Here is a 23,433-nt window from a genome sequence, read left to right on the forward strand (position 1 = left end):
GTAGTCACGAACGGCTTTCGTGGATTTTCGGCCCTGAATCTTCCTCAATCAAGATGCACAGACATTAATGCCACATTCCCGTTAAAATCAGATCTGAGTTCTTGCTATCGTTAAACATAGATCTGAGGACATCCCATTACGGGTCACGTCAGAACGACCTTTCATCCGACCAATCAAAGCGTCGCTTACCAGATCATGAAAGTGACAGTCGGAATGTTTTTTTTCTAATCATGCAACCTCGAAAACGTTAACACGGGGTATTCCGAAAGACTGCTTACGTCAAAATTATCGTCTATCTCTCGCTTCCGTGGGATAAACATTTGAACAGAGGAGGCGTTGCACAGTACGTGGGAAGCACTGCCATATGATTTCAACCCTATATCAGACATTCCTGAATGTTCTTTTGTTTAGTTTTCAAAACTTGAATCGAGGACTGTGTCAACATATTATTCAAACCTAGTCTGAAATGGAAGTCGCCAGGTTGAAAGGGGTGCCGTAAAGCTCGAGAAAGCTGCTTTCTAATTCGCTGATGCCGACTTCTTGTCATTTCAGTGGTCGGTCAAAGTTCGCGAAAGGTCTTTCTGACGTGACCCGTAATGGGATGTCCTCAGATCTTTGTTTTGCGGCAGCGAGAACTTAGATCTGATTGTAATGAGATTGTTAATGCCAGGGCTTAATGCCTTCATTATCAATAATCCATTAGCATGGGGTTTTCCTTTCACTGGATTATCGGCGCTTGTGGTCCACAGGATATGAATCACAGTAATGTATAATCACTGTAGCTTACGGCATGGTATAAACCGGTTACCGTCATATAAAAATACTATACGTCATAAAAATAGATGAATCTAAATCAAAATCTCCAGAGATTTCATGCTGAAGTTCGACTAACTGTATTGATAGCAATAATTACACATTATTACACAACAAAATGCAATTAGGGCTGTTCTGTCATACACTGGCCTGTGTCAAATCTTGCTTGCCATCTAAACTATCCATTTAGGGAAAATTTAACTGCATCTGGACGACAATTGAGATTTAAATGTAGAACGCAAGTGGCATGAAAACGAAAATAATGCGGCAAACGAAAATAATGCGGCAAACGAAAATAATGCGGCAAACGAAAATAATGCGGCAAACGAAAATAATGCGGTTTGTCCTACAACAAAATACACCTTCCAAGCTGGCGCCTAATTGATTCAATTAAAGGGGGACTCTTTCCCACGGTTTGGCGTCCAAGGTTAGGTCAAGACGTCATAATTTGTGTCTTGTGTGAACTTGAAACATTGAGTTTTAGCTGCTTGTCTGATAACTGCCGGGCAAATACAAATGAGTTGGATCTACCTCCGCTCCGCTTTAAACAGTATATTACGGCGTGACAGCTTAATGTGGGAGGAAAGCCCGAAGTGATGCAGCTCTCAGACGTTTACCACTTCGGTGAAACCCACGAGCAGGGGATGGTGCTGACAAACCTAGAAACATAATTGGGGCGAATCAGCATTCCAACCCACGATCATAGGTTTCTGGCTTGCTCAAGGGACGCAACTCTGCACAGCGATTTGCCGTGCCTTAGGGAACTGGGACACCGGTGCTCCCGGAAAAGAACGTATGCACCCGTGTTTGATGGGGCTAAAAATTAAACGACGGCGATATATTTGATGCGAGTATCGCAGTTTTTTCCTCCTTAATTACGCGACTGTCTTCAGCCTCGTAACGTTTTCATAATTTCAATTTTGGTGAAATCAAATTTTTAACTGTATACTTTATTTTGCCCGGCAGTTTATTTAGACTATATTTTTCTCTTTTTTTTTCAATATAAGCATGTGTCGAGATGTGATCTATCAATATCTCTCTCTCTCTCTCATCCTGAAAGATCTCTAAATGTATCTTTCTCGACCTTTGAAGATCCGGGTTGGAATAGGTCTTTAGCAACCCATGCTTGTCGTAAGAGGCGACTAACGGGATCGCTTGGTCAGGCTCGCTGACCTGGTTGATGCATGTCATCGTATCCCAGTTGCCAACATCGATGCTCATGATGTCAATCACTCGATTGTCTGGTCCAGACTCGATTATTTACAGACCGCCGTTATATAGCTGGAATATTGCTGACCATGGCGGTAAACAACAAACAAACAAACAAACAAACAAACTCTCTCACTATAGTATACTTCCTTTTGCCGGGCATATTAGTTGATTTGGGGATTGCCAGCCTAGAATTGGCAATGGCTTGGACATAAAAAATGGTCAATATTCTATTCCGTCATCGTCTTCCCAAAACCATATCTTAAGATTTCACGAAACAGCTTTTAACTTCACAATTTGGTAAAGGTCTGGCGGTTAAATGTCTGAAAGGGGGACCTGGAATTTAAAAAAAATAATCTTTTCGTAACTGTTTTAGGTCAACATTAAAGGCAAAAATTCTTAAGGAACAAATATTTAAAACAAAACCAAGCCAAATATCCAACTTGAGGTATACCAAATGGTCAGAATATATATATATATATATATATATATATATATATATATATATATATATATATATATATATATATATATATATATATATATCGCCGGATCCAGCATTAATGATATGTGGTACGTCAGTGTGGACAAGGAATGGGTTACAACGTCATTACATGCACTTGCGAACTGGTATCAGTGTCAAGTTTGGCTTTAAAATGGGACTCTTCACAGCACACGACCCGACCATAAATGCTTAATATTTATTTATACCGTCGACCATCTTCCATCGAAATTGAGCTTGTTTACTTCACTCCCTCATTCACCTTTGTTTCTAAACATCACACTTCGAGATGACCTGAGTCTGTTGAATTTAAATATGCCTGATTAGTTTTTCGTTTTACGTTCGTTCGAGATTTGTATGATTCGGTGTGTCAAGTGTTAAAGAAAACATGAATGGAAGTCATAAAAAAATAAAACAAATGTGGATAGTGGATTATAGAAATGAGTTTTTCGCCTCTTTCAGCAATATTCCCGCAATATCACGGCGGGGGACACCAGAAATGGGTTTCACACACTGAACCCATGTCGGGAATCGAACCCGGGTCTTCGGCGTGACGAGCGAACGCTTTAACCACTGGGCTACCCGACCGCCCCGGATTTTAGAAAACGGATAAAAATATTCAGAAATTATTACAGACTTGAATACATAATTATCTCTGGTTGTCTCGAAGTTCCGAAGTGCTAGTTCGACCTGTGAAGATGTTCCACCTTCCATGGCTTCATCTGTTGTGTTTGCTGTTTTAAGCTTTGACATAGCGTGCATCAAACCTCCCCTGCAAACCAGTTCGCAAATACATCCTTGCTGATTCTGAGTCCCGCTGATACGTCCTTGACGGCAGAGCAAGGTGACAAGACGTCACGTGACACGACGTAGAGGCACGTTCAGGTGAGCTCGACTGACTAGAGGTGAGGACGTCTGACGGGTTGTTTTAGGTGCGGGTTTTGCTAACTCTTCTGCAACAAACTAACATGGTTTTAGAGAAAGTGTTACGGTGCAAGTGATACACTGTGTCAAAAGTGAGTGAGTGAGTTGGGTTTAACGCCGCTTTTAACAGTATTCCAGTTATATCATGGCGTGTCAGGTTAATGTGGGAGGAAAGCCCGAAATGGTGCAGGTCTCAGACGTTTTCCACTTTGGTGAAACCCACGAGCACGGGTATGGTGCTGACAAACCTAGAAACATAATCGGGGCGAACCGGGATTCGAACCCACAACCATAGGTTTCTGGCGTGTCCAAGGGAGGCAACTGGGCCACCCGTGCCCCCTGTGAATAGAGATGTAGATGTAGACGTAGTTGTAGATGTGGTTGTGGATTTGGATATAGATGTGGATGTGGATATAGATGTGAATGTGGATATAGGTGTAGATGTGGATATAGATGTAGATGTGGATATAGATGTGGATGTGGATGTGGATATAGATGTGGATATATATGTAGATGTGGATATTGATGAGAATGTAGATGTGGATATAAATGTAGATGTGGATATAGATGTGGATTTGGATATAGATGTGGATGTGGATATAGATGTGGATGTGGATATAGGTGTAGATGTGGATATAGATGTGGATGTGGAAATAGATGTGGATATATATGTAGATGTGGATATAGATGTAGATGTGGATGTGGATATAGATATAGATGTGGATATAGATGTGGATGTGGATATATATGTAGATGTAGATAAAGATGTGGATGTGGATATCGATGTAGATGTGCATATATAAATGTGGATGTGGATATAGATGTGGACGTGGATATAGATATAGATGTGGATGTGGATATAGATGTGGATATAGATGTAGATGTGGATGTGGATGTGGATGTGGGTGTGGGTGTGGATGTGGATGTGGATATAGATGTGGATGTAGATGTAGATGTAGATGTGGATGTGGATATAGATGTGGATATAGATGTAGATGTGGGTGTGGATGTGGATATACAGGTGGATGTAAATGTGGATGTGGATATAGTTGTGGATGTGGATGCAGACGTGGATGTGGATGAAGATGTAGTTGTGGATGTGGGTATAGATGTGGATGTGGATATAAAGATTAGAATGTAGATGTGGATGTGGATGTGGATGAAGATGTAATTGTGGATGTGGGTATAGATGTGGGTGTGAATGGGGATGTGGATATAAAAGTGGATGTGAATGAAGATTTGGAAGTGGATATAGATGTGGATGTGGATGATGATATAGATGTGGTTGTGGATATAGTTGTGGATGTGGATATAGATGTGGATGTTGAATCCGGATGTAGATATAGTTGTAGATGTAGATGTGGATGTTGATATAGATGTGGATGTGGATATATATATAGATGTGGATGTGGATATTGATGTGGATGTGGATATAGATGTGGAAGCGGATATAGATATGGATGTGGATATAGATGTGGATATATATATATAGATATGGATGTGGATATAGATTTGGATGTGGATATAGATGTGGATGTGGATAAAGATGTGGATGTGGATATGGATGTAGATGTGGAAGTGGATATAGATATGGATGTGGATATAGATGTGGATGTGGATGTGGATGTGGACATAGATGTGGATGTGGATGTGGATATGGATGTAGATGTGGAAGTGGATATAGATATGGATGTGGATATAGATGTGGATGTGGATGTGGATATGGATGTGGATATAGATGTGGATGTGGATGTGGATATGGATGTAGATGTGGAAGTGGATATAGATATGGATGTGGATATAGATGTGGATGTGGAAGTGGATATAGATGTGGATGTGGATATAGATGTGGATGTGGAAGTGGATATAGATGTGGATGTGGATATGGATGTGGATATAAATGTGGATATGGATATAGATGTGGATGTGGATATGGATGTGGATATATATATATAGATATGGATATATAGATATGGATGGATGTGGATATATATATGTATATATAGATATGTATATAGATATGGATGTGGATATAGATGTGGATGTGGATATAGATGTGGATATATATATATATATATATATATATATGGATATAGATGTGGATGTGGGTGTGGATATAGATATGGATGTGGATATAGATGTGGATGTGGATATAGATGTGGATGTGGAAGTGGATATAGATGTGGATGTGGATGTGGATATAGATGTGGATATGGATATATATGTGGAGGTGGATATAGATGTGGATGTGGATATAGATGTGGATATATATATAGATATGGATATAGCTGTGGATGTGGATATAGATGTGGATATAGATGTGGATCTGGATATAGATGTGGATGTGGATATAGATTTGGATATATATAGATATAGATATGGATGTGGATATAGATGTGGATGTGGATGAGGATATAGACGTGGATGTGGATGTGGATTTAGAAATAGATGTAGATGTGGAGGGACATGGAACAAATTACAAATCTGTGTGTGTGGTATGTGTGGTATGTGTGGTATGTGCTATTGTGAGGCTGTTGTGTTGGTATGCGTGTGCGGGAAGGGTGGATATGGATGCACATTGAAAGAAGCACCGACCTCCTTCTGAGCATCCTCAGCAGACTTCATCGCCTCGTATCTGTCCTTAGCGTTCTTCAGGGGCATCACCATGACGTCATTGATGGCGATGAACAACTGCAAGGCGAGACACAACATTGTGAAACAAGGAGTGTCATGTCTACGGACAGTAGGAATCTGCATGGAACTGACAATGTTTCAATATGTATGGGAGGTCTCATTAATGCATCGCTTAGAAAATTAATTCAGTTATATCTGGGCGCGTCAGATTGATGTGGAAAGCAAGCCTGAAGTGATGCAGTTCTTGGTGCTGACAAACAGAAACACAATCAGGGCGAATCTGGAATCCGAACCAAGGATCTTATGTTCGCGAGGAAGAAAACTCAGCCATGCGAATTGCATCCCCTTAGGCAACAGCGCCACCTCGGCACTCGGTACGGTGATAGAGTACCTTTGGTTGGACACATATGAAACCATAGGCAAAGTATACACAATTGGCTATTTCATCCCATCCGCCTACTATAAACTGATCAAGCAATAATCACTTATCCTCTCTAATTGTCTTCATGTCCCATTGGCTTCCACCTATGTGTTCTCTGTCCATCGTGCTTGACAGTATTTTTTCATGTTAAACTGTGGCATGGTATCTCAGTGGACCTGCACTATACGGGGATAGAACAAGGACAGGTCGGCTCGGAGTCAGTATACTGTGTCTGAGTGGCTCTCCATGTGAAACTGTGACATGGTATCTCAGTGGACCTGCACTATACGGGGATAGAACAAGGACAGGTCGGCTCGGAGTCAGTATACTGTGTCTGAGTTTGGTATCCATGTTAAACTGTGACATGGTATCTCAGTGGACCTGCACTATACGGGGATAGAACAAGGACAGGTCGGCTCGGAGTCAGTATACTGTGTCTGAGTTGGGTATCCACGTTAAACTGTGACATGGTATCTCAGTGGGCCTGCACTATACGGGGATAGAACAAGGACAGGTCGGCTCGGAGTCAGTATACTGTGTCTGAGTTGGGTATCCACGTTAAACTGTGACATGGTATGTCAGTGGGCTAGCACTATAAAATCGGGCTAATACACGCACGCACGCACGCACGCACGCACGGACACACACACATACGTTGCTAAATAAGCGCAATGATTTTGAACCCGACGTTAGATCCCATTTCAGCACACCTAACCTAATTGCCTTGGGAGGAAATGGAATCGTTACCTTGGAAACAGTTTCAAACATTGGAATCAGGACGAACTTGATGAAGCCGATCTGGGCCGTTGGTTTGGTGACCTTATCCCGGTCCATGAAAGGCGCAACCGGAAGTCCCTCCATCTTCTCTCGGTCAGACTGTAGAGAAACATGCACAACAGTATAGTGGAAATTGAATCGGTGAGTTTAGAACCCGTACAACGACATCGTTGTGTTTGATTTTCTCCTTCAAGAAGAAGCGATATGTCGAATATGAGATAATACCAATTTTCTAAATCAATGGGTCGGCACAATCAAGGTAAGTTTAAGTGAACACGTAAAACGAACAGGACCCATTTGAAGTTTGAATGTTGTTTAACGCTGCACTGAGCAATACTCCAGACAGCGGTCTGTCAATAATCGAGTCTTGAACAGACAACCCAGTGATTGACATCTTGGGCATCGATATGTGCGGTAAGGATCGATGCCTTTTATCAACCAAGTCAGCGAGTCTGACCACCCGATCCCGTTAGTCGCCTCTTACGACAAGCATGAGTTGCTGAAGACCAGTGCTAACTCGGATCTTCGAAGGATCACATTTAAATAAATCGAGTGGTTCAATAAATAACCCTATACTTAAATTTCGGCGCAGTGCAACAATCCCTTACAAACCAATAAAGCCTTTCGTATTTTACCAATACGTATCTAAACTGCTTCCGAATTAATTTATTAAAATGTTTTCATATATCCATCCGTTCAACCGCTTAAGTATCATCCCGCCCGGGCCAAAAATATATTGAATTTTAAAAAAACGAAAGCCCAGTTGAAAACACAAGGCTTTAGATCTTCAAACGAAAGAAACAGGTATAATATGAATCCATTTCGTCACATCATGGTAACACTTAGTTTTGCTGTTGAGTATATATGTGCATATTGTTACACTTCGGACCGCCTCCGTGGCCTAGTGCCCGGGGTTCGATCCCCGGCGGCGTCATACCTAAGGACGTTAAAATATAGTACTTGTTGTTGCCCTGTCTGGCGCTCAATATTAAGGGGCTAAAACAAGGACTGGTCGGCTCGGAGTCAGTATACTGTGTCTGAGTGGGATATTTATGTGAAACTGCGGCATGATATTTCAGTGTGCTAGCACAATAAAGTCCGGACTAGTACAAGCAGTGACACAGACACAGACACAGACACAGACACACACAGACACACAGACACAGACACAGACACACACAGACACACACACACACACACACACACACACACACACACACACACACACACACACACACACACACACGCTATATAAGTGCAATAATCTTGTGACGCGACGCTCAAAATCATTTCACTACACGTGTTATACTACGAGTAGGTGAGTTGTTTTTATGACACGTTTAGCCATGTTCAAGCAATATCACGACAGGAACACCAGGGCTTCACACATTGTCGACATGCGGGGAATCGAACCCAGGCCTCTGGCGTGACAAGAGAACGCTTTGACGACAAGGCTCCCCACCCCACCGCCCTTCATATTGTATTCTAAAATGTGTAACTTCATCTGGAACGAATGGAATCATGACATATAATGTTTTAAGTTGTAAATGTCGAGTGTGAAGTTATCTTTCAACTTGCTCAATAAAACATGCAACAATCGTCATTTGAATGGATAAAACCCTGAAAGTCTTTTCAAACAGAATCAATGTGACATGTGCTGTTTCTCACCCACAGAACCGACTTGGTTGAAGGTCAATAGTTACACTTTTTAACGCTTGCTCGTTAAGAGAATGTAACAAGCTAATCAATGGCCCTGACTTAAACTGCGGTTCTTGATTCCGCCAAATTATGCACTGTCCTTCAAGCTTGGCTGCAGCGAAATAAACGCTTATAAATTCAACGACATTATCAGACAGAATGAGTTGGGTTTTACGCCGCTTTTAGAAATATTCCAGCAACATCACGGCGGGGGGCACTAGAATTGGGCTTCACACATTGTACCCATGTTGGGAATCGATTGCGGGTCTTCGGCGTGAGGAGCCAACGCTTTAACTACTAGGCTACCCTAGGCTATCTGACAATACAGAATGATGATGATGATGATGTAGGGAATGATGATGATGATGATGATGATGATGATGATGATGATGATGACGACGACGACGATGGTGGGGATGATGATGATGATGCTGATGCTGCTGATGATGATGATGAAGGTGTTGATGCCGATAATGATGATGTTGATAATTATGGCAGTGTTGTTGATGACGATGAAAGTGATGGCAATGATGATGATGTTGATGGCGATGAATCAAATCGGGGCCTTCCTCGTGACGAGCGAACGCTTTAACCACTAGACTACCCCAACGCCCCTTATCAGACAGATAAGGCTGCAGATGTTGGTATATTTCGAGGATGTTTGACATTTTCTATTTACATGCAAAAACTATGCAAAAATAAGAATAATGATTATGATAATGATTACACACCCATGGATATAACCTGAAAACGTTTTTTTACGACAGCTCGGCATTTAGTGACGCAATCATTATGAAAATTATCAAATCAGCCTACAGTTTTGTCATTTGTCAATATTCGAAGAGTTATTACAATAATCTAAATATATCTTCGATAAAATATTGAAATTGAAATACAACATTTCTTTAACTCGGATACCACTAGCTCTAGCTTACCGTTACAAATTTAAATTGACATTTAAATTTTAACATGAACACGTTAATGTGAAGACACTAACTAAAACCTATTTTTCCTGTGGCTGTATTTATGATTTATACTTGAGTGAGTGAGTGAGTGAGTTGGGTTTAATGCCGCTTTTAACATTATTCCAGTTATATCACGGCGTGTCAGCTTAATGTGGGAGGAAAGCCTGAAGTGATGCAGGTCTCAGACGTTTACCACTTCGGTGAAACCCACGAGCACGGGTATGGTGCTGACAAACCTAGAAACATAATCGGGGCGAACCGGGATTCGAACCCACAATCATAGGTTTCTGGCGTGTCCAGGGGACGCAACTCTGCACAGCGAATCGCGGCGCCTTAGTCGACTGGGCCACCAATACCCCCGATTTATACTTGACATGGGTAGCTTGTTGCAACGTTAATAATATCAGTAACCAAATAAATGCAAGGCAAAAGATAGTATACACCTAACAAATTGGATTTGACCCAGAAATTACAAACGTTATTCGTAACTAGGCTGAAAACATTCGCCGAAACACAGCAAACTTGAGGTCCAAAACAAAACTTTGATACCCTTATCAGTGAGTGAGTTAAAAGTTAAGGTCGCTTCGGCATTATTTCAGCCCGTATCAAGTACGTTACCATCGGAGGCGGAGGGGTAGTCTAGTGGTTAAAGCGTTCGTTCGCTAAATACCCGGGTTCGATTCCCAACATGGGTACAATGTGTTAAGCCCATTTCTGGTGTCCCCCGCCGTGTTATTGCTGGAATATTGCTAAAAGCGGCGTAAAACCATACTCACTGACTATATCAACATCGAATAACCATGTCATATTTTGTTATTTTTTTCATGTCCCATCCATTTCTTGTTTGAATCGCTTGTCCGTTTTCGACCGATACAACCTGTGGGATAAGTAGCAGGTCGCTCTGGTTACCTCGTCCGTATACGCTGACGAGACCATCCTCAATTACAGGAGTGGGCGACAGCCGGAACCCATTCAATAATTAATCAGCCGCATAATGAATCTGACGACCCGCACTGAGTGCATGTATTGAGGTGATCGTTACCACCGTTTGCGACCTCAACGACAACGACGTTGTTTAATGGCCTACAATCTCCAGTAATAAGCTGGACAATAGCCGTTTCCGTTTAAGAGCTCCGATAGCAGTTTTCCATTTACCCCATCAATTGTCAGTACAATCACGCGTTCAAATAGATCGGGAAAGTGAAAAACCTCAAAAATATCTAGCGTCAAATTTTCTTTGCTGTGAGAGGAGGATGAAAAGTTCTGAGACTAACTTCGAAAGATGTTTGAGGGGGTTCGGTGAAATGAACCAGACAGGGTTCGATCCCCAGTCGCGTCATACCAAAAGACGTTAAAAGATGGTACTTGTTGTTACCCTGTCTGGCGCTCGGCATTTAGGGGCTGAAACAAGGTCTGGTCGGCTCGGAGTCAGTATACTGTGTCTGAGTGGGGTATTCATGTTAAACTGCGGCATGGTATCTCAGTGAGCTAGCACTATAGATCGACATCGGTCTGGACTAGTACAAGCAGCCACACACACACACGTACATGCACGTCGCTGTATAAGTGCAATAATCTTGGACGCGACGTTAAACCCCATTTCACCTCACCTCACCTCCTCCCTCCAGTCGTCTAAAGCGCCGCGATTCGCTGTGCAGAGTTGCGTCCCTTGGGCACGCCAGAAACCTATGATTGTGGGTTCGAATCCCGGTTCGCCCCGATTATGTTTCTAGGTTTGTCAGCACCATACCCGTGCTCGCGGGTTTCACTGAAGTGGTAAACGTCTGAGACCTGCATCACTTCGGGCTTTCCTCCCACATTAAGCTGACACGCCGTGATATAACTGGAATACTGTTAAAAGCGGCGTTAAACCCCCCTAACTCACTCACTCACTCATTAGGAAGGTCAAGGTCAAGTTACTCAGATTCCTTTTGTTTGTGGATGGGGTGTCAAGGTACAGTTTATACATGACAAGGTAGACGCAATTTTACGGATAACAACTTCTTAAATACCGTTGTTATCCATAAAAGTGTGTCTACCTTGTCATCCGTCAGCTTCTAAGTAATGCCTATCAAACAATTTTGGAATACACATGTATAGCGACTTTATTAGGCACAATAAATTTGCTAAAAATCTACCTTTGCGTTTCTTTTTATGAAGAGTGTATTTTATTAAACTGTATTACATTACTTGCGGGCTCTTTGTCTTGGTTCTTGGTAGAGGTATGTTTGATATCAATTAAAATGTTTTTCTTTACTGATAAGCAGTAGAGTCTCGGCACTTGTATCCAGAACACATTATTCCAAATTTCCATAATGTCTAGCTTCAAGAAAATCGGTAAATTCACTGATGCATTTTATCTATTTGATTGCCTGGTGTGTTTACAAGCCGCCGTCATAAGAGAGGAGTAGACTTTTGTAGCTTCAGGCAACAAATAGAGTGGCGGCGCTACTGGAGGGCAGTACATGCTTACCCTTTTCGCGAAAATCTGTGTCATGACTGATTATTAGTGATCGATTTATTTAACTTTCACCAATATTTTGCTGTTTATGTTTTATGTTTGCCAACTTGACAACCAGTATTGACAACCAGTATTGACAACCAGTATTGACAACCTAGCTGAGAGTTGCAACCTACAGGCTAATGTAAGAAATAATGGAAACACAACGGTGAACATTGTCAGAAGAACGGGTATTCGTTAAGTAATTAATGTTCCATATCTAGAGCGGAAGAGAATTATTGATATTTGCCTGGTGATCAAAAGATGAAAGTAAGCTTAATGTACTTGGATATAATGTTTGCAATCCTACAGAGACGTATTCCCCATTGACCATTTAAAGGGTATTCTGGTTGGTACTGGTATCCTGGCAACACTGTCTGGTTAGTTGTAAGATGGGTGTATGATGTGGATGTGTTTTCATCATCATCAACAACACTGCCATAAGTATCATCGGCATCATCATCGCCATCAACACCTTCATCATCATCATCATCATCATCATCATCATCATCATCATCATCATCATCACCTTTGCCATCACTTTTATCGTCATCAACAACACTGCCATAATTATCAACATCATCGTTATCGGCATCAACACCTTCATCATCATCATCATCATCATCATCATCATCATCATCATCACGCCGAAGACCCGGAATCGATTCCCAAAATGGGTACAATGTGTGAAGCCCATTTCTGGTGTGCCCCGCCGTGTATTTGCTGGAATATTGCTAAAAGCGGCGCAAAACCTCACTCACTGACTCACTCAATCTGGTGTCCAAAGCCGCTTGAATGTTGCAAAAAGCGGCGTAAAACCATACTGACTCACTCATTCTGCATTGCCTACCTGGTTGAAGTACTCCTCCAGTAGGCAGTCCACCCAGGGCTCCGACACTTCCATAGGCCGGACCTCATTGGATATATCACAGCATTTGATGAGCACCATCTTTAGCTACAATGGAAACAGAAAAAAACAATGAATAAACGACTATATGCGGGGTGAAGCTGTGTCAGACTACATCAGGCTCTGTCAGGAAGTTTTAGGGCGTATCAAACCCTATAGGCTGGATGTGTGTTGCTGTGTGACACATTGGTGGCACCCATCAAAAACACACGCAAAGGCAAGTCAATTGTTCACCTAAGAAAACATGGGAAAATATGGTACAAGTTAAAATAGGAAATTGCATCGGACAAAATCTTTGTCACTGATGAGTTAAATTTGAAATGAAGACACCACAAACTGGTAATGGTGGAGACTTGGAGTCATCACTCTCATGACAGGTCACACGATTAGATAAACCTGTTAATCGACAAAGAAGGACAAGACAAGTCAACGCACTCACTCCAAGAGCTACCACAGACAGAAACTTAATTGGTAACTTTGGTTGCTTTGTTGTTTTACGCCGCACTCAGCACTATTCCAGCTATAGGACGGCGGTCTGTAAATAATCGAGTCCGGACCAGACAATCCAGTGATTAATATCATGAGCATCGATCCACGCAATTGGGATCGATGACATGCATCAACCAAGTCAGCGAGCCTGACCACCCGATCCCGTTAGTCGACTTTTACGACAAGCATAGTCACCCTTTACGGCAAGCATGGGTTGCTGAAGACCTATTCTACCCCGGAATCTTCACGGGTCACACATGACGCATCACACAACATCTGTTATATTCCGCATTTATTTCATCTGCTTTGACAATATCTGATTGTGATATATCTGATTGTGCAATATCTGATTGTGCAATATCTGATTGTGCAATATCTGATTGCAAACATATGACAACACAATGGTAGTAACGAGGGGGTTAAAACCCCTGGAGTCGGGTCGATTTAATTTCACGTGCCGATAATTGGATACACCGTTACTATAGTAACAAGACAATTATCCCTGCTTCCTTGTTAATAATACTGAACTCCGGGGACAATGGTAAATACGCGGTGCAAGAAGGTAAAATCTTTTCAACACACCGTAGCGTTCGATATGGGCTGCCTATCTCTTGATTAGCTTCCGATGGTACCGCTATGAGTGAGTGTGAGTGAGTGAGTTGGGGTTAACGCCGCTTTTAACAGTATTCCAGTTATATCGCGGCGTGCCAGCTTAATGTGGGAGGAAAGCCCGAAGTGATGCAGGTCTCAGACGTTTACCATTTCAGTGAAACCCACGAGCACGGTTATGGTGCTGATAAACCTAGAAACATAATTGGGGCAAACCGGGATTCGAACCCACAATCACAGGTTTCTGGTGTGCCCAAGGGACGCAACTCTGCACAGCGAATCCCGTCGCATTAGACGACTGGGCCACCCGTGCCCCCTCATGAATGAGTGTATCTCGGCTAACAGTATGCCAGTGCTATCACAGCCTGTGCGCTTCATGATGGAGAAAAGTGATACGGGTCTCAGACGTTTACAGCTTACAACTACGTTGGTTAAACCAACGTGCACGGGGACGGTAATGACAAACCTAGAAATATAATCAGGTCGAATGTTGCATAGATTCCTGGTGCGCCAAAGGGACGCAACTCGTCTCAGACGACAGAGCGACCCGTGTCCTAAAGGCTAGCTTGAAACAAGAGAAGTAAAAAGTTATAGAACGGTATTTTTCTTGTTTCATATTGACCAGTGGGCTATAATTTTACTAGTGGCCAAAACTCAAATAACAAATCCACTATTGTGTATAGGCCTAGCGGGTAAAGCGTTCGCTCGTCACGCCGAAGACCCAGGTTCGATTCCCTACATGGGTACAATGTGTAAAGGCATTTCCGGTGTAGTATTGCTGGAATATTGCTTAAAGTGGTGATAAACCATACACACTCATATATTCTTATTTACAACTTTTCTTCAAAACATAGGATAAACGGAAAAGAACGAAAACTGGTTAAATTAAGGTTTTCAAAAAAACATAAAATCACCTGAAAACACAAGTTACGCTGATATTCGTTGCTATATGGTTACTTTGTGGGAGTGTGAATGGTAAAGGCAAGAAAAACGGTTGTATCGTTACACTGGACAGTACAAAAAATGAATGTCGATACCATGCAAAGTGCCATATCAATCGGCCCAGACTCCGATTTTCAAGGAGAGGCAATCTGAACGACCACTGTATCGTTTTATGTGCAGTGTGTTGAGAAGATCAGCAACCCTGCAGAGTCATTCGCTTGGATTAAGTCGTCTGGCCTGAAAAGGGAAACAGAAGGCTTTCTGTTTGCTGCTCAGGACCAGTCACTTCCCACTCGAAACCGCCAGTGTGTGATTTTTCATCAAAATGCAAATATGAAATATAGATAATGCAATGAATTTAATGAGACTGTCCAACACATTGTCAGTCGATGCGGCGCTTAAGCACAAATATAGTATCTTAAGTGACATGATGTTGTGGCTCGATCATTTTATTACCGTCTTCGCCATGCTTGTGGTTTTGACACAGAGGTTCATCCATGGTACGACCCGGAATATGTAGAGGGCGTCATGGAACATGATACATACATTTTATTTTTGAATAGGCCCGTTTACAGCCTCAGACGTATCCAGGCCAACAAACCTGATCTTGTCCTTTTTGAAAAAATCCAATCAAAAATCATTTATATTATTGAATGTTTTGTCCTTTTTGACACGAACGTGATTGACAAGATTCAGGGAAAACATGGCAAATATGCGGACCTCGCTTTCGAAATTTCACACTTGCATCCCAAGTACCAAGTTGTCCGACTCCCCTTTGTTCTCGGTGCCTTAGGTTTGGTACCTCCCAATCTGTGAACTGACATTGGGAGAGTACACGGATGTGCTGCCAGGAATACAGCCCTTCTGACAATCTGGGTAATGCAGAAGGCTGCAGTGTTGGGGAGTCTTCACATTCTCCGAAAAGTTCCAGGTGGGTTTGTCTAGGCAGTGCTTGCTGGGAGAAGTCCCATTCACTGTCTGGGCTGCGTGTAGAGGGGGCAAGGGCCCTGAGCTGATTATGACCCTCACCAGCCAGACTGTGCCAGGATCACCCAAACCCTCTTTGCTGCAATTATCTCTTTTATTCTGTATAATAATGATAATAACATGACAGAATGATGTAATGAGTAAACGTGCCCTTAGGTCGTGACAGAGGTATTTATCTATCACTGTAATCTTTGTTAGCAGCGCAACCAGAATGAGTGACGGACCTAATCATTATCTTAATGGCCATCCTGTTTATCCAGTTCAGTAAATATTGATTGCTACAATTATCGTTGAATGCTGAGATAAAAATGATACCTAATCTAACGTTATTATCTTTTTCTTCATTGGCAGTTCGAGATTTGACGGTATTTTGAATAAAATTAGAATTAAAATTAAGAGATCGATGAGTCATGTAGAGTTTGTGATATGCTATGAATCAAGAGATATTTAGCATTTGGGCCCGTGTAATGCTAATCCAAACCCATGTCAGTGAGGGGCGGTCGGGTAGCCTAGTGGTTAAAGCGTTCGCTCGCCACGCCGAAGACCCGGGTTCGATTCCCGACATGGGTACAATGTGTGAAGCCCATTTCTGGTGTCCCCCGCCGTGATATTGCTGGAATATTGCTAAAAGGCGTTAAACAACAAACAATGCATCTGAAGGGTCGATCCGTAGCCACCAGTTGTATACAGAACAGCTGACGTTAGGTGTTGCAATGATGAGTGAGTGAGTGAGTTGGGTTTATCGCCGCTTTTAACAGTATTCCAGTTACATCACGGCGTGTCAGCTTAATGTGGGAGGAAAGCCAAAAGTGATGCAGGTCTCAGACGTTTACCACTTTGGTGAAACCCACGAGCACGGATATGGTGCTGACAAACCTAGAAGTTTAATCGGGGCGAACCGGGATTCGAACCCACGATCATAGGTGCCCAAGGGACGCAAGTCTGCATAGCGAATCGCGGCGCCTTAGACAAATGGGCCACCCGTGTCTTCGATGCACTGATGAAGGTCCAGAGACACAACAACTAACAGCTGTCCTAACAAGACACACACAAACGCCCCAACATATTCTGAAGTGGATATATAATTTCAAAGGAACATTATCTAGAGCTCCAAGGTTGAGTGGCAGACAGTTCAATATTTCCCCCGACGTCCTCAATACACGGAATAATGACAAACAAGCGCAGCCTACTGAAAGGCCAATTATTAATTTGGAAGTAACGAGCATCAAAACCTCCGCATATAAATCACAATGATACTGAAATGTTGCTAAGCAACGAGCATTTCATATTCAATATTCATTAGCGTATCCGTGATGTTGATCCGGTCACAGTCATAGTCACCGAGTCATAGACTAGTCAATGTGATACGTCGTTCTTTTTCAAGCCTTTTTATTTTTCTGACTTAAATGATCTCCAAATGGGCAATACGTGGATACGAAAAACTGCAATGCACTATCGTACATCCCCCTGAGGGATACAGGTCATAACATATCCTCAGTACCATATGCCGGTTTAAAAGGAAGCCATCGAGCAATACCCAAAGGCTGGAAGACCTAGAGTAACACGTTACCTGCTTACGTCACGATGAAATTTCCTTTCTGAACTTGATAACAGCCTCATCTGTTTCATATTTAGATCTCTTCACAGACGAGAGGGGTGACTTTAGTGAGTGAGTGAGTGAGTTCTGGTTTTACGCCGCTTTTAGCAATATTACAGCAATATCACGGCGGGGGACACCAGAAATGGGCTTCACACATTGTACCCATGTCGGAAATCGAACCCGGGTCTTTGGTGTGACGAGCTAACGCTTTAACCACTAGGCTACTCGACCGCCTCGGGATGACTTTAACCTTTCCACAGTCAACTGTCCCTTCAGGCTGAGCAATATTCCAGCAGCTCCAACCTTTGGTGTCTACATTTCACAACTGTAGAGGACCAATCGAGCATGTTCTCTCTACGAATCGAACAGGGTTACAGTGAGTGTGTGAGTATGGTTTTACGCAGCTTTTAGCAATATTCCAGTAATATCACGGCGGTGAACACCAGAAATGGGCTTCACACATTGTACCATATCGGGAATCGAACCCGGGTCTTCGGCGTGACGAGCGAACGCTTTAACCACAAGGCTACCCCACCGCCCCGAACAGGGATGCAACAGTGAAAGACTAGTGGTCTAGTGGTAGAGCGTCCGCCCGGAGAGCGGAAGGTCCGGGGTTCGATCCCCGGCGCGACATACCAAAAGGCGTTAAAAGATTGTACTTGTTGTTACTCTGTCTGGCGATCGGCATTAAGGGGCTAAAACAAGGACTGGTCGGCTCGGTGTCAGCATACTTTGTCTGAGTGGGATATTCATGTGAAACTGCGGCATGGTATCTCAGTGAGCTAGCACGATAAATCGGCATCAGTCCGGACTAGTACAAGCAGCCACACACACATGTACACGTGCATGCACGTCGCTATATAAGTGCAATAATCTTGGACGCGACGTTAAACCCTATTTCACCCCACCTACAACAGTCAAAGACTCCGTAAAGCTTTCCAAATGTTTTTATAGTAAAAAGTAATGTCCGATGCAATTTCCTTTTTGACTTACACCACGTTCATGTGTTTCTTTTGTGAAGGTGAGCAATTGACTTGTCTCTCATATGTTTGTCAGCGCTGCCACAATCCCGGTTCGCCCTGATTATGTTTCTAGGTTTGTCAGCACCATACCTGTGCTCGTGGGTTTCACCGAAGTTGTAAACGTCTGAGACCTGCATCACTTCGGGCTTTCCTCCCACATTAAGCTGACACGCCGCGATATAACTGGAACACTGTTAAAAGCGGCGTTAAACCCAACTCACTCACTCAATCAGTATTGGATTGTGATATAGTAATCGCAGAATGGACTCTGCTTTTACGAGAGAATCTTATGATTATGAGAGACTACATCCCCGAAACTGCTTCTTCGACACCACACAAACGGCATCGGCTGACCCAAAAGATCGATATACAACAGGCTGGCTCGGCGTTTGGCAGGTTAAAGACTGCGGACGATTTCTGTTCTCTTACAAGAAAACGTTTAGCCTGGTTCGATCTGATGGTCGGCAGCGTGTGTCGGCAACGTGTGTCGGAAGCATGTGTACAAGGTGAACGCCTAGCGCCGAGCTGTGGCCAACGTCAATGTTCTGCCGTGGCCTGTGTGTTCTGCCATGAACTCCATCGAATATTTGTGGGATCATCTTGACAGTCGAGTCATGGGGTCAGAGGCGTCCGGCACCAACTATTAACCGTCAGGACCTGGAGCGATGTCTCATCGGGTCTTGGCAACGGATTCACGCTACCGTCATCAAGCGTTTGACGTTATCGGTGCGGCGACGTGTTGTGGCCTGCATTGATGCATGCGGTGGACATAGTCAATATTAAACCGATGATTTAGAACTTTGCTGTGACCTCCAAGTCTGTTTTTTTGACAAACATGTGTTTTGACAATAACAATGTGAATAATTTCTCATTTTGACACCCTGCATCTTTGTGTCTCGTACAGTTTCTGCTTTTACTAAATTTTGTCACTTGATGCCAAAACGCCACTCCCATTAAATATATACGTCATAATTTCCAAAATGCTTAATTTCAGTCGTCTCTCGAAGTCTTAGCGTACCTTCCTGTACGTTAGTTTACAACAAGCCTGGTAATTGCTATGACAAAAAGGCCATTAAAAACAACCACACATAACAATTTAAACACATTTAGCTGAGCTGTTCGAATAATCAACACAGCTGTTCCTGTGACGTCGATACACCTCAAATGATTTTAAACTTAAAATTGGAATCTATTTTAAACGTTTTCTCATCAACAACAACTAACGTAGCAAGTGACAAGCAGATGTACAAGCAAAGAAATTCAAGCTTTCCAAACAAATTAAACCCATGAGATTAATTCAAGTTTAACGTCACCGATAAAATACGCTTAAATTGGGAAATTCTACAACTGTCGTACACGGTTACGAAATATTCACGACCACGGTGCCAGGAGATTAGAACTAAAAGTAAACGGCATTTTCCTCAATCTATCACACTGCATTGTTCCAAGTCATGTGCTTCTTTGGTGTGGTGATATCAGCGCTCGTCTACAGCAGATCATGGAGAAGGTTTAAGAGGGAAAGAATCTTTCTCGATAATAGACGGGGAGATTTACACAGACATGCGTCAGTCATAAAACAGCTTTATGTCGACTTGGGAAACTTTAATAATTAGAGTGATGCGATGTATGAAGACGTTGTGTGATGCGGTACCGGGCGACAGAGAGATGTTTGCTCGTCGCCGAGCTGATGGTAAAGAAGGTGGTCCTGGGAAATTCAAGAACTATGTCACGTGATATTGCTAAAACAGTCTGATTGGATGCAATGTGGGATGCAATTATGTTGGATGCAAAAAAGTATACACCCATGTTTGATGGTGGCTAAAAATGAACCGGGAAACGGTTATTCGATGGTGATGTATTTGATACGGGTATCGTAGTTGTGTTTTGGAGTCTTAGGTGACCCGAATCTTTCCTGGAAGATGAGCAGAATGCGCGGTGTAAACGTATATTTAAACTTCTTCTTCTAAATTCCAAAACATGGACTACAAAACATTTTGAGACTTGTTATGTATAACAGGGGTGGGTTGATAGTGGGATGGGGGTTGGGTAGTGCGCGGGGTGGGGTTTGAGAGGTTGAGGGTTGGAAGCTGATTGTGGGAAGGGGTGTTGGAATGGATTCCGATACAAATTCCGAAAAGTCTTCACAAATTCAAGCAAGAGTCGAGAATAAAACGACGTCATGTCATTGTTAGTATGTGTTGCTAAATGTTCCGTTTTTTCCCTTGGGGCGTTTGTGAACAAAACAGTTTTTTTGTTTTGTTGTTGTTTTTTGTGTTTTGTTTTGTTTTTGTTGTTGTTGTTTTTTGTGTGTTTTTGTTTGTTTTTGTTCGTTTTTGTTTTGTTGTTTTTTTTCGTTGTTTTTTGTTTGTTTATTTTATTTTTTTTAATTTATTTATTTATTTATTTATTTATTTTTTTATTTATTTTTTTTGGGGGGGGGGGCCCAACGCGGGTACAGTGTTTAGAAATCAACCCCATTTAGAAGCCACCTGTCTCTACATTCATGAGGGGAAACAGTGCTTGAGTGAGTGAGTGAGTGAGTAATTCCGGTCACTGTGCCCTGCAAGCTTACCGTGGTGCATAGGAAGGTTGAAATCCGATCGATTAGACAAACAATTCATACATTATTTAAGAGGGCTTCCGCATCGATAATCCCATGTTTCCGCTTCAATTAATCTCATTTACAATACTAGTTCTCAATTAACTAAATGGTTGGATGTGATTTCCCATTTCAAGACCACACATTTACTTCACTAATATCCATTGGTATTTCTGAATGGTGACCTTTGAAGCACATTAGCTGTTAACACATATAGATCCGCGCTACTTATGTGTGAAAGGCTGGCGCTGTGATGGAGTGCCCTTGTTGCCGCTAATGGACGGTAGCGTAGTAAGAGAACATTGTACTAGGTGAAGATATCTACGTACATAACCGTCCCTGCGTTAACATGGGCCTTTTTAATTGTAACTTTAACACGGGAAGTCTTTAGTTTCCTCATTGTTCCCATCATCATCATCATCATCATCATCATCATCATCATCATCATCATCATCATCGTCGTCGTCGTCGTCGTCATCATCATCATCATCATCATCATCATCACCACCACCACCTTCGCAATGTCTATTATCAATTTTATTTTAAATTATATTTCATTATTTTCTCGTTATGGAAATTATTTTTTCGAAATTTCGATTATTTTCTTGAAATATCGAGTCTTTCTCATTATTTCACATTTTCAAAAATGAATAAATAATTGAAATAACGAGAAAAATACTAAAATTTTTGATTTACAAAAGATGAAATTATTCTGCCAAAGTGGCACCAGTGACTCAAATTCTTTTAAAAACGGCGTTAAACACGCAAATCCCATGCACAATCCATCAAAAGCAAGTGATTATGGTTAAGACACCTTTCAGCAATAATCGGACAATACCAGCGGCACCAGCGGCACCAGAAATGGGCTTCACACATTGTACCCATGAAGGAAACAGAGCCCGGGACTTCGGCGACCGCTTTAACCACAAGCCACCATCATTAAAAAGGTAAAATATATACGCAAATACTTGACCCGTATTCCACAACAATAAAGTGAATATTTGACCTGTATTCCACAACAATGAGGCAAATATTGGACCCGTATTCCACAACAATAAAGTGAATATTTGAACCGTATTCCACAAGAGTAAGGTGAATATTTGACCCGTATGCCGCAACAATAAAGTGAATATTTGACCCGTATTCCACAACAATAAAGTAAATATTTGACCCGCATTCCACAACAATAAAGTGAATATTTGACCCGCATTCCACAACAATAAGACAAATATCGGACCCGTATTCCACAACAAGATGATCATTTGCCCTGATAGCGAATGAGGTGAATCGTGGTTCCCAGTCGTCTTCATTGTCGCGCGGGCATGCGTGCGCGCGTGTGTATGCCTGAGTGCGTGCATGTGTATGCGTGTGTTTTGGTAGCAGACCTACCGTGTCAAGGTTATCCTTCTGCTTGTAGTCGAACCCTTGCGCCAGCTTCTCCTTGAAGCTCTCCATTATCTCTGCGTGTCGAGCCATGTCTGTTGCCAGAATGAGCATCGTGATTCCCTGTTAGATGTACATTGAATATTATAGCGAGCTGGTAGAGAAAGCATAGATGTTATATACACGGATCCGTTCATAATATAAATTAGTATAAAGGCTACTTGTGTGAGTGTCCGATCAAAGGATATAAAGGCGAGTTGTGTGTTTCCGATCAAAGGAATAAAGGCGAGTTGTGTGTTTCAAATCAAAGGATATAAAGGCGACTAGTGTGCTTCCGATCAAAGGATATAAAGGCGAGTTGTACGTTTCCGATCAAAGGAAATAAAGGCGAGTTGTGTCTTTCAAATCAAAGGATATAAATGCGAGTTGTGTGTTTCAAACCAAAGGATATA

General features: G+C 42.3%; 1 protein-coding gene across 5 annotated transcripts in view; it reads right to left on the reverse strand.

Annotated features, from left to right (window-relative positions):
• Nucleotides 1–3,390: 3,390 nt before the first annotated feature.
• Nucleotides 3,391–23,433, reverse strand: part of LOC139477120 (high affinity cGMP-specific 3',5'-cyclic phosphodiesterase 9A-like) — a 108,985-nt gene continuing 88,942 nt past the window's right edge. For all 5 annotated transcript variants that reach the window (XM_071259670.1, XM_071259671.1, XM_071259672.1 and 2 more), the window contains exons 13-17: nucleotides 22,988–23,104; nucleotides 13,294–13,398; nucleotides 7,251–7,379; nucleotides 6,044–6,139; nucleotides 3,391–3,477 (exon numbers count right to left, since the gene is read on the reverse strand). In XM_071259670.1, coding sequence (XP_071115771.1) covers nucleotides 3,469–3,477; nucleotides 6,044–6,139; nucleotides 7,251–7,379; nucleotides 13,294–13,398; nucleotides 22,988–23,104 — 456 coding nt within the window. In that variant the 3' untranslated portion in view covers nucleotides 3,391–3,468. The remainder of the gene's footprint in view (nucleotides 3,478–6,043; nucleotides 6,140–7,250; nucleotides 7,380–13,293; nucleotides 13,399–22,987; nucleotides 23,105–23,433) is intronic.

Source organism: Haliotis cracherodii, unplaced genomic scaffold (genome assembly GCF_022045235.1).
Source record: "Haliotis cracherodii isolate W230 unplaced genomic scaffold, xgHalCrac1.p SCAF_31, whole genome shotgun sequence".
NCBI lineage: Eukaryota > Metazoa > Mollusca > Gastropoda > Lepetellida > Haliotidae > Haliotis > Haliotis cracherodii.